The 14,230-nt window shown below is 41.4% G+C and overlaps 1 protein-coding gene across 3 annotated transcripts in view; it reads left to right on the plus strand.

Moving 5' to 3' along the window:
• Positions 1 to 13,792, plus strand: part of CAPN3 (calpain 3) — a 28,809-nt gene extending 15,017 nt beyond the window's left edge. The window contains exons 9-24 of one of the 3 annotated variants that reach the window (XM_051622497.1): positions 294 to 371; positions 820 to 980; positions 1,530 to 1,699; positions 2,342 to 2,353; positions 3,278 to 3,486; positions 4,184 to 4,220; positions 5,266 to 5,283; positions 6,380 to 6,481; positions 7,779 to 7,856; positions 8,553 to 8,610; positions 9,148 to 9,212; positions 10,172 to 10,240; positions 10,771 to 10,849; positions 11,776 to 11,892; positions 12,210 to 12,268; positions 12,796 to 13,792. In XM_051622497.1, coding sequence (XP_051478457.1) covers positions 294 to 371; positions 820 to 980; positions 1,530 to 1,699; positions 2,342 to 2,353; positions 3,278 to 3,486; positions 4,184 to 4,220; positions 5,266 to 5,283; positions 6,380 to 6,481; positions 7,779 to 7,856; positions 8,553 to 8,610; positions 9,148 to 9,212; positions 10,172 to 10,240; positions 10,771 to 10,849; positions 11,776 to 11,892; positions 12,210 to 12,268; positions 12,796 to 12,822 — 1,339 coding nt within the window. In that variant the 3' untranslated portion in view covers positions 12,823 to 13,792. The remainder of the gene's footprint in view (positions 1 to 293; positions 372 to 819; positions 981 to 1,529; positions 1,700 to 2,341; positions 2,354 to 3,277; positions 3,487 to 4,183; positions 4,221 to 5,265; positions 5,284 to 6,379; positions 6,482 to 7,778; positions 7,857 to 8,552; positions 8,611 to 9,147; positions 9,213 to 10,171; positions 10,241 to 10,770; positions 10,850 to 11,775; positions 11,893 to 12,209; positions 12,269 to 12,795) is intronic. The other 2 variants (XM_051622498.1, XM_051622500.1) reach the window with 2 other exon arrangements.
• The last annotated feature ends 438 nt before the right edge of the window (positions 13,793 to 14,230 follow it).

Here is a 14,230-nt window from a genome sequence, read left to right on the forward strand (position 1 = left end):
AACATTTTTGTCTTCAAGCTAAATAAAGTGAACATAGTTCAGCAGATTTTTGAGAGCTGCTAAAAGGAAGTCTGAAGGGAAGGCAGAGAGGAGTAGGGCAATTCCTTCTTTATTTCAGCATGTAGAGAGGAGGGTTGCATTGACAATAAATGGCTGCAAGGGTCACAAAGGGAAATTTACTTAGATGAGCAAGATGACTCTCAACTTCCCATTCTATGAGGCTCACAGTAAAGTGTAGAAATTTTAAAGAAAACTATTGCAGATCATACCCTAATTTGTGTATTCTTTTGAAGGTCAGAGGAGTGGAACTTCATGAACGAAGAGGAGAAAATCCGCCTGCAGCACAAGATTGTGGAGGATGGGGAGTTCTGGTGAGAATATCAGTCAAAACTCCTGTATTTCTCTAGGAGATACACAACAATAGCAAAAATTAATCACACTGCACTACTTAAATCTGCTAAAACCATTGCAGTAATCCATGTTCCCCCTCATATTCCTAAGAAGCCCTGCTCCGTGATCCCCTTATTCTCCCACCAGGTTTTATTGAGTGCCAACAGAACAGTCATAATTTCCACAAGCTCCCCGTCACCCTTCCTGTGTACCATACCCTCAGCCCAGCATCAACCAGTTTGGAGCTGTAGCTGTGTTAATTGACCGACCAGCAGGCCAAATACATGAGGAAATCATGGCATTCCCATTGCCAGTTTGCCCTAACAGAGGCAGTAGCCTGGGTCACCCTCCTCCACCTCCCCAGGATATTTCAGACAACTGCCCACCACGTCAATCCATTTGGATTGCATTTCCCCTCAGTTCTTCCAGGATATCATTTGAAGATTTCATGAGGCACTTCACAAAACTTGAGATCTGTAACCTCACACCTGATACTCTGGAAGCCGATAAACTCCAGACCTGGACGGTGTCAGTCAACGAAGGGCGCTGGGTGAGAGGCTGCTCAGCTGGAGGTTGCCGCAATTATCCAGGTGAGCAATGGGTCTTGAGAGAGAGAAGGCCCCTTTGATAGGAACTGTGTTAGATCCCACAGGCTAAGTCAGACTGCAGCCTGATCAGTGCTGCACTGTAGGGAAAGTCTTGCTTCCTCAGTGGATGAGGCACACAATTTTGCAGTTGGAGATCTTCTGTCACTAGTTTTGTGACAGCACCTCATAAGCCCAAAAGGCAGGCCTGGCAAAGATAAAGAATTGTTCAAATACTTCAAAGTGCCCCAAGTAAACAAGAGAGATCAATTTCACTGTTATGTTTCTCTTGGGAAATCCACTTTCTGATAGCTTTAGGTGTTTTGGAAGTTTGTCATATTCCAATTCTTCATTTTGTAGACTCCTTTGTTGTGCAGTTTTGTTAGAATTATGTAAAACAAATAACACATTAAAAAATATGAATGGATTAGCCCAATTTCAATCTTTCCCTCAGGAGTCACAGGCAGGGAATTTAAAAGCTCTCTTTAATCATGACTATCATTAGAAAACTGAAGCTTTACACATTTGCTTTGGGTTGTTGGTGGGATTTCACAGATACATTTTGGACCAATCCCCAGTATCGCTTGAAACTCCTGGAGGAAGATGATGATCCTGAGGATGAAGAGGTTATCTGCAGCTTCCTTGTTGCACTGATGCAGAAAAATAGGAGGAAAGAACGCAAGCTGGGAGCCAACCTGTACACCATTGGCTTTGCCATCTACGAGGTACCAGCTCTAGACTAGTTCTTAGCCCTGTGGTCAGAAATCCTGACAGTTTGCATTTACCAAGAGAGTCACTGAGTCATTCAGCCTGACTACATGAATTGCAATTTTTACTTTGCAAGGAACTCTGGGGAAACTTGAAAGAGAGGAAGGAAATTCAAGGCTTTGTAACCATTCAGCCCATAGTAACGTCAGGGTTTACTCCATCTATAACTAACACACTTTTTAGGCTTTTATGGTGACTTAATGTTAGATTTTAACATAACATCTTTCCCATATATTCTTCAATCTTCCTTTCCTCCTTGCTGAAACTGAACATTTCATTAACAAAATAGTGTAAAAAAGGAAACAGATATCCAAGATGCATACATAGGGAATAATGTCACTGCTCTCCACTTCATGAAGAATTCAATTTACTCAGTCCCCTGCACAAATGTATTTAGTTTAGATCATAATGTGTCTCCTGCAGATCCCAAGAAATCTGGAAAGAAAGAAAGAAATTGCTTAGAATTATTATCTAACTTGGGGCATTTTATTTACTGGCTGCCTCCCTAGAAATCTGTGTGAACACCCTTCTGTGTGATCTATGAACAAGTGGACTCAGCTAGCACCCCTGACTGTTTCTTCTCTTTATTTCTCCCGAAGGTGCCCAAAGAGGTAGGAGCAGAACGGAGACAGATTTACATGCTGGTGTGTGCTCAAAGCTAGTGTTGCTGTTGTGCCTGTCTCTAAGTCATCAGGAGAACGTCCAGTCAAGTTTGTTTTCAGCGATATAACAAAAGTGAAACTGCTAGCCTTTCTGCTTTGAGTGTTTGTTAGTAACATTTTGTGAGTCATTTTTAATTCCTTCTCACCCACACCGCTTTATCACCTGCACCTTCTCAGCCATTGAAGAAAATTACTTAAAAGTACACACATTAAATATTTCTGGGCCTGCTAGTAGCTGAACCATTTGCATCACAAACCTTGCAAACAAGCTCACCTGTAGGCTGTTACCTGGAAAACATTAATATGACAGTCTGAGTGTTATCTTTGCTGACTATTTGACAGGTGGTTATTTCTGCAGCAAACAACTTAGGTGTTCTTAGCCCACAATTCTTGACTTAATTTTCATATTTGAACCAATGCAGCATTTGATTATTATGTTTCTTTAACAGATACAGAATTCATGCTTTGTCAGGGAAGATATGTTTCCATACACTTCCAACATGAAGCACCTTCACGTTATCACACTGCATGTAGGAGTTTGCATATGCCTTTCCTTACCATACCACCCTCCAAGGAAAGTAGCTGAACTTTGGTTACACACAACTTAGCATCCAACAAAACAGTCAGATATAGCAGAAGTCAGCCTGTAGATAGGCCCTGGAGCACCCTCAGAAGCCAACTAGACCCAGCCATCAGCAACTTAAGGGTGACAGGCTCCATATCTGTTCCTAGCTAGCATCTCTCCTCAGCTCCCTGCTTGCCAAGCTGCTGCTTCATTTGTGTTTTCTGTCCCAGCCATATACTGCCCACATGACAAGCCATCTGGGAAATGGTAAGACTTCCTTGCAGACAATTGACTCCTTTGTTCTGCAGATGCATGGTACTAAATACCACCTGCAAAAGGATTTTTTCCTCTACAATGCCTCCAAAGCTAGAAGTAAGACCTATATAAACATGAGAGAAATCTCTGAGCGCTTCCGGTTACCTCCCAGTGAGTACGTTGTCATCCCATCAACATACGAACCCCACCAGGAGGGAGAATTCATCCTAAGGGTCTTCTCAGAGAAAAGAAGTCTTTCAGAGTAAGTTGTAGATCCATTTACCTGGCCATAAAGGTGGCGATGAGCTCACAAGCCTGCTATAGTCATGTTTCCAGTTTGCTACAACTTGCTTTTAATTTTCTCAGTTTCATTAGAAACTCCAAGCTGCAAATTCATTTCCCCAGGCTTCCCTTAGAGTCTAATAAGAACCTGCTTTGAATTGTCTTTAGAGAAACTTACAGGATATCCTTTGTAAATTTACCATTAGACATTTTTAATAATGAAAATTAACCTGTTTATTTTTCATTGCTACAAGTTACTACTTGAAGTTCTGGCCAGATGGATCATTGAACCAGATCTAATTTCAGTCATGAATGAAACACAGCAGTAGGTTGTTATTTCTTTTCCATCCTGCTCTCCAACTTGTTTCCCAGAGCTCAGCAAATTGCAGCCAGTGTCCCTCTATTTAGGTCACACACCTCCCGTTTTAATCCCAGTAGTCAAAGTTCAATATAACCAAGGCTCCTTAGTGGAGTAAACCAGGCATGAGTGCTCCTGGAAGTGGTACTTGGGATGCTCAGCTCAAACTGGGAAAAACCTACAGCTAGAGCCTGCAGCTGTAATGGAAGCCAGTGACACACCACTGGCGGATTGGAAAGTTCAAGTGGCTGCCTACAAACCTTAATTAATATTGGAAACAGTAGCTTTCCTGGTTTATTTACTTTCTGCTTTCTTGTAGGGAGGTTGAAAACATGATTGAGGCAGAGCGTCCATCGGTAAGTACTGTCCTGGGTCTCTTCCATATGTTAATAATGGTAGGGAGGAGAGGGGCATCACACCTAGGGAAACACACAGCAGGAAACTATTCACAGCCACGTGACAGCTCCTCTAGCATAAATCCCCACATTTTCTCATAAAGAGAATTCTATTACCACTTGCTGTGTATACAGGTCTTTCTGACTTGGTCAGACCAAAGTCTTTTGCCAGATTTGAAATCTGCTCCTGGCATAAAGAAGCCGGATGTTAAGCAGTGGTTTTGCTTCCAACAATGGAGATTATTCATTCACCAGGGGAGACCCAGCTCTGTGCTCCAAGACATTTTGTTTGTGAAATTGGCATCTCATCTAATAGAGAAAAAAAACCCCAACAAACTTATTTTGAAGTAAGTGCTTTCTGGAAGGGGATCCTAACAATACTCTGATTCAAACTAGCGTATTTGACAAGCTGTAACTCTTCAGCCTGGGGTTTTACACATCTTTGTGGGAATATAGTAGAGCTAATTATATAATTAGTCTTGAAAAAAAATCAGAGGATGTTCTCTTGCACAGAACTGAGCTCCATCTAACCTTGCTCAGAAGTGTTCCCCTTTCGTTTGCTGTCATGATAACAATATATCTGTCAAGATTTGGTGGAATTTAATTGCCACTTCAGATAACATTGATCTGTGGGCACAGAAGTCCAGTCTCCACTGCACTGACAGGTTGGGAAAATGGAAAGGAATAGTTAGAGCTGAAGGTACAGTAGAGATTTTATTCAAGCAGACAAAGCCCCAGATTAGATGGGACTGCTCTGTTATGGTTTTTGCAATTTCTGTCCTTCCCAATTTCTTGGTGGTTGCGTTTTTCCCTACTTTTTTTGAGATTTGAAAACTGTATTAATGTAGGAAATGGTAAAAAAAATGTATGAATATAGGAATGGTAAAAATAAATGAGAGGGCAAGAGAAAAATACTTCACCATCAGCTCTGCATAGTCTGGGTTAAATATATAATTCTGCTTAAAAGCACTTTTTGTAAAAAAAAAAATTGTCTCTTTTTCTACAGAAGAAGAAAAAGGGCAAGGTGTGTACTTGTGCAATGTCCTGAGTGCCAGCATGGCAAAGAGCATGTGCAACGCATGCACCAGGAGCAGAGTGCCTTGGTCTTGTGATTTCTTTCCATCTAGAAACTGATGTAGTTAACGAAGTGCGCTGAGTAAGAGGCTACTTGCAGGCAGCAAAGATTTTGTCTTTCCACACTGAATTCTAATGAAATAGCTTTAGCATCATAGACTCCTCTCACTTAAGGGAGTGACAAAAGTGTAACAGAAGCTTTTCAGCTTCATGAGCTTGATCCTCTGGGTTGCTCAAACTGCCCTTCCTTCCTGCCCCTCCACAGGCACCCTGACACCTCTCTCTAGTGGAAAGCAGCCCTTCTCCAGACACATGCCCTCACATTTGCTTCTATTGCCTAATGCTACTTCTCTTTCCTGAAGTTTCTGCTCACCAAAGTCCAGGAGTCTCCTTTAAATAGGACCTTGAAAATGCAACCAGACGTATTAGTCTCAAGGCAGGATGATTGCAATTAATATTCTAGGGTGACACGATCACATCTCGTAGCAGCTTTCCTTGTTTTAAATAAACTAAAACAGAACAATTGCATGTGACTGCTTACAGCTGAATGCTTTGAGGGTCAATACAGAGAAAGAACATAAGCTTCACAAGCTCATTTTCTGTGAAGGATTCAGATTCTGTTCTCTGTGCCACTGTCCTTCATGGAGAGGGGCAAGTTCATAATTTTAACTGAGAATCAAGAATCTGGGAGGCTTATTTTGCTTTAAAAGTATAAGTAAATTAACATTTAAACAGCGGCTTTCTTAACAGGAAAGCTGGAAACCAGAGATGACACGCTTTTGCAAAAGGACTTTTGCAGCTTGCTTTTTAGCATGAGGAGAGCAGTATTCTCAGAAGTTACTCTGCTTTTCCCCCACCCCCTTTTCTTTTTTTTTCTTGGTTTCTTTCATTCACCGCTCTGGCTTCTCTGGTCATGTTTGCAGGAGGTGTTTCTGCATGTGCTTTACCACGGAATAATAGAATAGCTGTCACCAAATATTTTCCCTAACACTATTTCTTGTGTAATTTTCACTTCTTTTTTGCTCTCTTCCTTCTTCTTCCTCTAGCCTATCATCTTTGTTTCCGACAGAGCGAACAGCAATAAGGAGCTGACAGCGGGTGAAGACACTGGCAAAGATGATGAAAAAACCCACGTAGATGAGAAAAAGGTTTCTGTAGCATTTGGCAAGAGGGGAAATAGGGCTTGGGCTGGCTAGCATGAGAAGTGGCTCAGGAGAGCACAGGAGTGAGGCAAAGAAGTATCCTAAGATACTTCACAGCTTTCCATCAAATCTTAGCATAACTTGCATCTGATTTGGGTGGATCTAATGAGCATGAGTGAACAGAGGCTATCCCTTATTTAACACCTGTGCTGGAGAATTTGGTTGCTTGAAAACATCTCCTGGCTGCTCTCTCATACAAGGATCCTGGCTGTGAGAGATCCCTTCCCCACCAGCAACACAGTTTGATCCACTCTTGCTCAGTCCCCATAGGCAATACCTGCTTTGCACAGGGCACACAAACAAGGCACACCCAAGGGGTTCAGGAACCCCTGGCAATGACCACAGGCTCTCCTTATTACAAATTACACATCCTGGTACCAGTCTCTGTCAGCCAGAGGAGACAAGGATGAGCAAGCCCAGGCGCTCCTGTACCCCTCCTCTTACCTCTCAGTACCAGAGAGAAGGAAAACAAGGTAGTGAATTTGGAGTTTCTGCCTGTGGGTGGATGAGGGACATGAGATGCAGCAGCCAGATCCTGCACCCAGGGTCGTGGTGTCTGGAGCCATGGCTTGAGCGTCTGCTTACATGAATGTGCTGTCCTGCTGCACCACTGCCAGTGCATGCAGGTGGCAAAGTGGGAACCACTCTTAAGTTTGCTCTGCATTTAGACAAAAGTATGAACTAAGCCAAGGAGTTCACTTTACTTTCTTACACATAATTCCTGTAATTTAATAATGGACAATGGGAAAGAATAAAATACAGTTTCTTTTTCCAGTATCAGCCTCAAAGTTCAGGCTTGCTTTTTGCATGTGTCTGAGACAGGAAAACAATGGAAGTGAAGCTGTTTCTGTGTTGTGTTACAAAGCGTTCTCAAGCCCAAGTCCCTCTGGTCAACTCATGGTCTCCAGGGTAGCTATGGAGGAGATATGCCTCCTGTGCTCCAGCCCTCTCTCTTGCAATGTCTTGAAACAAAAAGTTAGAAGGAAACATCTGTCAGTGAAAATAATCATCTAAGAGAAAGGAGAGCAATAGTGAAGTTAAATACTCTGCAGTTTTGCCAAGGAGCACATTTAACTGAAAAAAAAAAAGGGGGGGAAAGGATCAGGAGTTTGATCTGTTCCTCCAAAGAGCTCCAGACTCAGTAAGAGGCTCCTTTGCAGGAGGGCAAGTGAATCATCCAGCCCCTCAGGCCCCTTCCCTGCTGGGCTAAGTTTGTATCTCTTCTGTGCTTGTTTCTTTTCAGCGTTCTTCAGCAAAAGCTCATGAGAGAAGTGAAGAGGAAAAACAGTTCAGGAATATTTTCCGACAGATTGCAGGGGATGTGAGTATGCAATGGATCCCTGTCACTGCCATCAAACCAGTCTGGCCACAATGGCACCTAAATCAACTGCTTCATGGATTCAGAACCTTGAATTTTAACATTTCCGTTGCATTCCTTTCCATGAAGTTTCCTTTGAAATCCAAAGCTAAGCAAAATCAAATAAAAATCCAATTAAGTATACAGCTATCCTCAGATCTGCATATCAGTTATTCCCATTGTGTACAAGGGAGCCTTTATTTAAATTCAGGCTTTTACTTCTATCACTGCTACATGATGCTATTTTGCACAGCATTTATAAACAAGTTAGAAATACAGCGCCCTCCAGGATATGTGTAATGAGAGAAGTTAGAAGTAAAAACAGATCAGAGAACTGTATACGTGGTTTACAGAACTGCAAATGGGTTACAGGAATTTTCACATTTTGCTTTTTGGCTCATGCAGTGACTTGAAACTACTGGTCATTATTCTAACTGTAGTTTAATAAGCACTATATGGTAACTTTAGACCTATCTTGTACTGCAGCCTCAAGAAAGATTTGAACAAATGTTTATATGAACTAGAATGTACTCTAGGTTGAAGCATATACATGCCATACTTAAAAGTGACCAAAGACTTCATACTTATATCCATCCATAAAGTGATATGCTTAATAAGGAATATTGTAATTAATTATATTCTTACCACATTTCCCACCAGGACATGGAAATCAATGCTGAAGAACTCAGGAATGTTCTCAATAATGTTGTAAAAAAACGTGAGTTTGATCATGTTTTTCAGTAACTCTGGACAAGGAAATCTGTGATATAATATAGCCCTCCACCCCTAAGCTGAACTACAAAAATTATTTATGGTTTCAGCCTTACAAATTTCCAAGTTAGAGTTCCACAGACTTTGCATCCAAGACTTTAGCAAGCTGAACTTTTCATAGAGATTCTCTCTACGAGTGATCAAGTAGTGATAACACAGATATGAGCAAAAGTTTATTGGAATCACCACACAGGATAATAAAGTGTTTCTAGCAGTCCTTAAATGCCCTTAAAAATAAAGAATTCTAATGGAGGGGCAGGCCTGTCTTCCTGTTTGGTAAACTTTAGCCACAGCCCCTGCGCTTGCTTAGTTTTTTATTAGAGGTTTTTATTGTATATCACAGGCAAAGAAAAGTCACCTCTAATTCACAAGCAGTAACGTTAGAGTCTGTTCATATTTAATCTACTTTGAGTAGTTACACATGCGAAGAAGGAGCACTTGCTGAATTGCATGATCTGTTTACACCTGGGGTAATTTATTTCAGATAAGGACCTAAAGACAGAAGGATTTGAACTGGAATCCTGCCGCAGCATGATTGCTTTAATGGATGTATCCTTTTCCAGTGAAAGAGGAGTGCTTGATATCACACAAGTTCCCTTGGGTTTTATTTCCCACCACTACCCACACAAAATTCAGTAAGGCAGGGAAGCAGAACAAGACATCATAATGTGTAGTCAGCTAACACAGCATTCCTGGTTTGGCGCTTATTAGGTCCAGTCATCTCAGCATTAGCTTAACTGGCAGATAAAAATATCCCATAACAGAAAATTACAGAGTACAGCCAGTGTAACACCCTTCCTTAAGTATCAGCAACTGGCCAGCTCATGTACTAAAGCATGATTTTATCTTTTTAATTTTTTTAAACCAGCTTAATGTAACTAGAGTTCTTGCCTTACTATATTCCTCTCTTTAAGTTTATAACATATGATATGTTTCACTATGTGCTTACCATGCAACACATACTGAAATTATCTCAGAGCAAGTATAATAAAACACTAGAAGATGCCATACAGGGTTACCTCTAATAAAACCACTCAGATTTCCTACTTGACAGAACACATGATTTTGAGAGAATATAAGCACACTCAAACAGAACCAGAACAAAATTGTAACTACAACCCAGAGCCATAATAGTTGGAGCATACACATGTTTCTGTAAATGGCTTTAGTTAACATTTTGCTTAGTTCTCTATTAATTTTAAAGAACTTCAGTCTAGGATAAAGCTCACTTGCCTTAGTTAAGCTTCACATTCAGGAAAGAACACACTACATCTTCCTGTTCATGTACTTTGCTGCTACACAAAGTACAAATAGTACTTCACACTCCTGAAACAAAATACAATGCACAATAACCAAAACATTCACAAATATTTTGCAGCTCAGCCAGCACTTCGTGCTGAGGACATCCTGAACTCAGTTTCACGTTCATCCCTTCATCAGTAGCTGCAAACTTAATTAATTCTCCTCTTAAAAATATTGTGGGGTTTTTTTACCTGAATGTAACACAGACAGACGGATCAGGGAAGATAAACTTTGATGAGTTTCGACACCTCTGGGACAAGATTAAAAGCTGGCAGGTATTGCTGATATCCACAGTGCTGTTCTGCACAGCTTCTGCAGCACAAAAGCTTAGTGTAAAACCAGACTTCTTAAATTAGTTTCTAAAAAGAGAAATTATGTCTCTCCTCATCCTACTCGGAGCCTAAGCAAACAGCCTGAATCTCTGAAGCTCCAGCACTCATGTAAGGATTTCCCCCCTCAGAACTGCACAGAGGCATACAAACTAGAGGAGGAGGGTGATGGCAGCTAGAATAAGGCCTCACAAATAACCTAAGTAGGATGATCAAGAGGATTAACAGCATGAACTTGAGTCACATATGGATGGCCTCTAGGGGAGAGCTTTTAGCTTCTTACAGGATGGGTCTAAACTATTTTACTTTGTGACTGAGGGGAGCTCTGTGGCTGGGCTGCACAACTGCAGCCATAGAGGGCAAATGGCCAAGCCTCCAGGTGCCTGAGGTGCACATCCCATACCTGGTCAGTGGGTACATTCAATAGAAGTACAAGCTTTTATTTCTGTTGCGTATTTATTATTTTCTTTTTCCAGAAAATTTTCAAGCGTTACGACACGGACCATTCGGGAACCATTAACAGCTACGAGATGCGCAATGCAGTCAATGACGCAGGTACCTCCAGTGCTCAATGAAACCTGATTTTGATTGATCTGTCACAGGGTGAAATCTGGAACATCTCTTTTCAAGAGAGACCGTACAGAAAGTTAAACATTTTTTTTCCCCAAAAAGACCTTAGAATCACAGCTGCTGTTTCTCTAAGGGAGCAAGTTGGCTTCTTTATTCAGAAAATCTGTGTCATGACTATTAACCTAGATGTTACGGTTTCAGTGACACTTTGACATTTTGGCACATCAGGTAGCAGTTCATCAAAGAAGGGAAAGAGATGGCTATCTTGTACTTTATAAAACATCAGTGATTTGATCCTTTGCTATGGACAAAACTACACCTGGATTTGGATTCCTACTGCAGTAGAAATATGGATCTGTCTTACAGCATGTAGGCTGTGCGTGACCTTGCATTTAGCCAACAACCAGCAGTACCCAGATCCCACCAGACCCGTTACAAAGCATGGCCGCACACTGCAGCAGCCTGTGCCAGTCCTGCAACACCACACTGAGGTGTTGCCTCCTTATCTATTTTTTCTACTATTGTGTGATCGTGTTTTCACAGCAGTTTCCTCCTATGTTTCTGTCACACAGTTGTTGCTTTGCTTTGCTTGTATCAGACTCTGCTAAGATGCAAAGTCTTTGGTGTAGACCCTCTCCCTGTTTACAGCATGAGGTAACTCACATGCTATTGGCACTCCCAAATTGTAATTTCAAAACGTGACTCCCATTTTAAGAAAGCAGCTGGGCACAGGGAAGCTCGTTACAGCTTTACTTCACCTTGTTGAGTGGCTGCAGCAGCACCCTCCAGCTCCAGCCTCAGCTGGGCCTGAGAATCCCCTACAGCCAAACCTCTCCTGGAGGCCCGACCAGCTCCAGCGCTTGCTTCCCCTGCCCTCAGCCCAGCTGTGCCCCTTTTCTGGTCTTCTGCAGGGTTTCGGCTGAACAACCAGCTCTACGACATCATCACCATGCGCTACGCTGACAAGAACATGAACATCGACTTTGACAGCTTCATCTGCTGCTTCGTGCGCCTGGACGCCATGTTCAGTGAGTGGCTGCCCCAGTGCTGCCCCCCTTCTTGCCCCAAAAACACACCGTCACACTCACGCCACTGCTGTCTGCCTGTAGTTTTAATAATCTGTGTGTGACAGCCATCCCATACAAACAGAAAGGAAGCCATTGCATTTCTCTTTGTATTAGCTAAGGAAAAACATAGCTGAAATACTTGCTGACCATGTAAGTAAACATCTGCCTGGACAAGTTTGCTTAACACAGCAGGAACACAATTTGGTTTGCTCTATGGGATCATCTTTACACACACAGCACTTTAATCTGTTGCATGTATTTTTGTTTCTTTGCTTCAGGAGCATTCCATGCCTTTGATAAAGATGGAGATGGCATCATTAAGCTCAATGTCTTGGAGGTAAACTGCTTTACACAAGTACTTCTAACACAGCGTCACAGTACTACATTTTAATTGCATTAGTCATTGCACGTGTTCCCAAGAACTACCAATTTTACATGGAAAATGCCCGTATCCATGATCTGCCAGCAACAGCTGCTCTGGTGCTGAAGGTCACAGCTGTGGATTCTTCACACCATCTTTAAGGTGCTTCAAAAAAACTTTCTAGTTCTTTTGGGTTTTTTGAGGCAATTTAAATCAAACATTCCGATACAGCGTTAACTGATAATGGGATTTAACATAGTTCCTTACTTTTTAAAAATCTTAATAAGAAAACTTAGAAAGTTTCAACTTAGAAGCACATCTTCTGCTAGGGAAACCATTAAAAAAAACAAACCCTTCTCTTCTTGCAAGGAGGAATAGGAGCAAGAAGCCTTAAGGCAAAATTCCCCACTGTGACTATGCAAGCAGCCACCTTTCAGCTAGAAATGGTGGCGTTGGAGGATGCCAACAAGTCTTCCATCCTTTAATCTTAACTCTTCTTCCAGTGGCTGCAGCTCACAATGTATGCGTAACACCAGAGCCAGTGGTCACCTTCATCAAGAACAGACTCAAGAATTCTGGTGTGAGTAATTAACTCCATTCATCCCCAAGTGCAAACAAGAGCATTTCCCAGTTACATGCTTTGCTTGCCAAGATAAACAGTGCGTGGGAAGAAGCCCTTGGAGAAAGAGATGACGACACTTCAGTAGGGAGCCCAGTGAGCATATTCTCCAACTACTTTTATAACTTCCTGACAGTTTCATTTGGGCTACGAGGATTAATTTATTGATGACCGAAGTGAGCTTTTTCTGCATGGTAAAGACATGGAGCATGCATCGTTATTCTGCTTATGCTGCCAACTGGAAAAGTCTTCCCTCAAACCAGGCAAAACTGGGACTGTATTTGAACTGTGAAAGTCAGAGCTGTTTACCACTACCTTGTAATTAGTCATTATTAACTCTTTGTCCTGCTTTTATCATTTCATCCTCTTCATAATGTTTACTAAACAATTCACATGAGATTGTCCTCAATGATATTAATATTATGCATCCCAAACACATTGCTGTAGATGTGGCTGTGCAGGTTGGTTCTCTGCTGTGCCAGCAAGGTGTAGTAAGGCACAACAGACTGCAATGCCCAGGTACAGCTTGGTCTAGTGCCTCAGCAGAAGTATCAGAATGAGCAATTTGCTGTCATTTTTAGTACCCCCATACTATCTTAATTACACAATAAAAACATTTAAAATAGCCAATGTAATTACATTCTCTCTAATACTGAGAAAGCTGTTTCCCATTTGAGACAGAAAACCTCTTACACATACAAATTTATGTATCTACATGCACAGCTCCCCCCACCCCTGGGCCCTACTTCCTAACAGTACTGTCTGTTTCTTTATTGTATGAGGTGACTTTGTAGCAGAATCAGACTATGTTAGCATGACCACTTTGGGAAGATTTATTAGAATGTGTAAATACAACTAGTTTAATTGAACTGAAAAGAAAACCAACTTGATTTTGGCTTCATCTTTAGGGTTGCTTTTTGGGTTTATTTTGAAAGAAGAAAGAAAAATGAAACATTGAGCAGTCTTCCACCATTCTCCAGAACATACAGCAGCTTTTGGAGTTTTATGGCAAGTGTGAAAATTGCTTAATATCTCCAACACATTAATGCATTAAAAAAAAAAAACAAACAACAAAAAACACTTGAGCTTGAGAGGTTTCATCATGTACCAGCTTTAAGAATGACAGGGTTTCAGAACTGGACAATTGTTGATCAATATAAAAACAGAAGGAAAAATAAAATGTGCAGCAAAAAGTGTGAAGAGACCAGACTTGTCAGGAGAACCTTCTACTTAAGTTCTCTGCTGTGAAAAGAAACAAAGCAATACACTATTGTAAGACAAAATTGTAAAAACAATTCACAGCATCCACTCAAGTTTTT

The sequence above is a fragment of the Apus apus genome, chromosome 5 (genome assembly GCF_020740795.1).
Source record: "Apus apus isolate bApuApu2 chromosome 5, bApuApu2.pri.cur, whole genome shotgun sequence".
NCBI classification, from domain to species: domain Eukaryota; kingdom Metazoa; phylum Chordata; class Aves; order Apodiformes; family Apodidae; genus Apus; species Apus apus.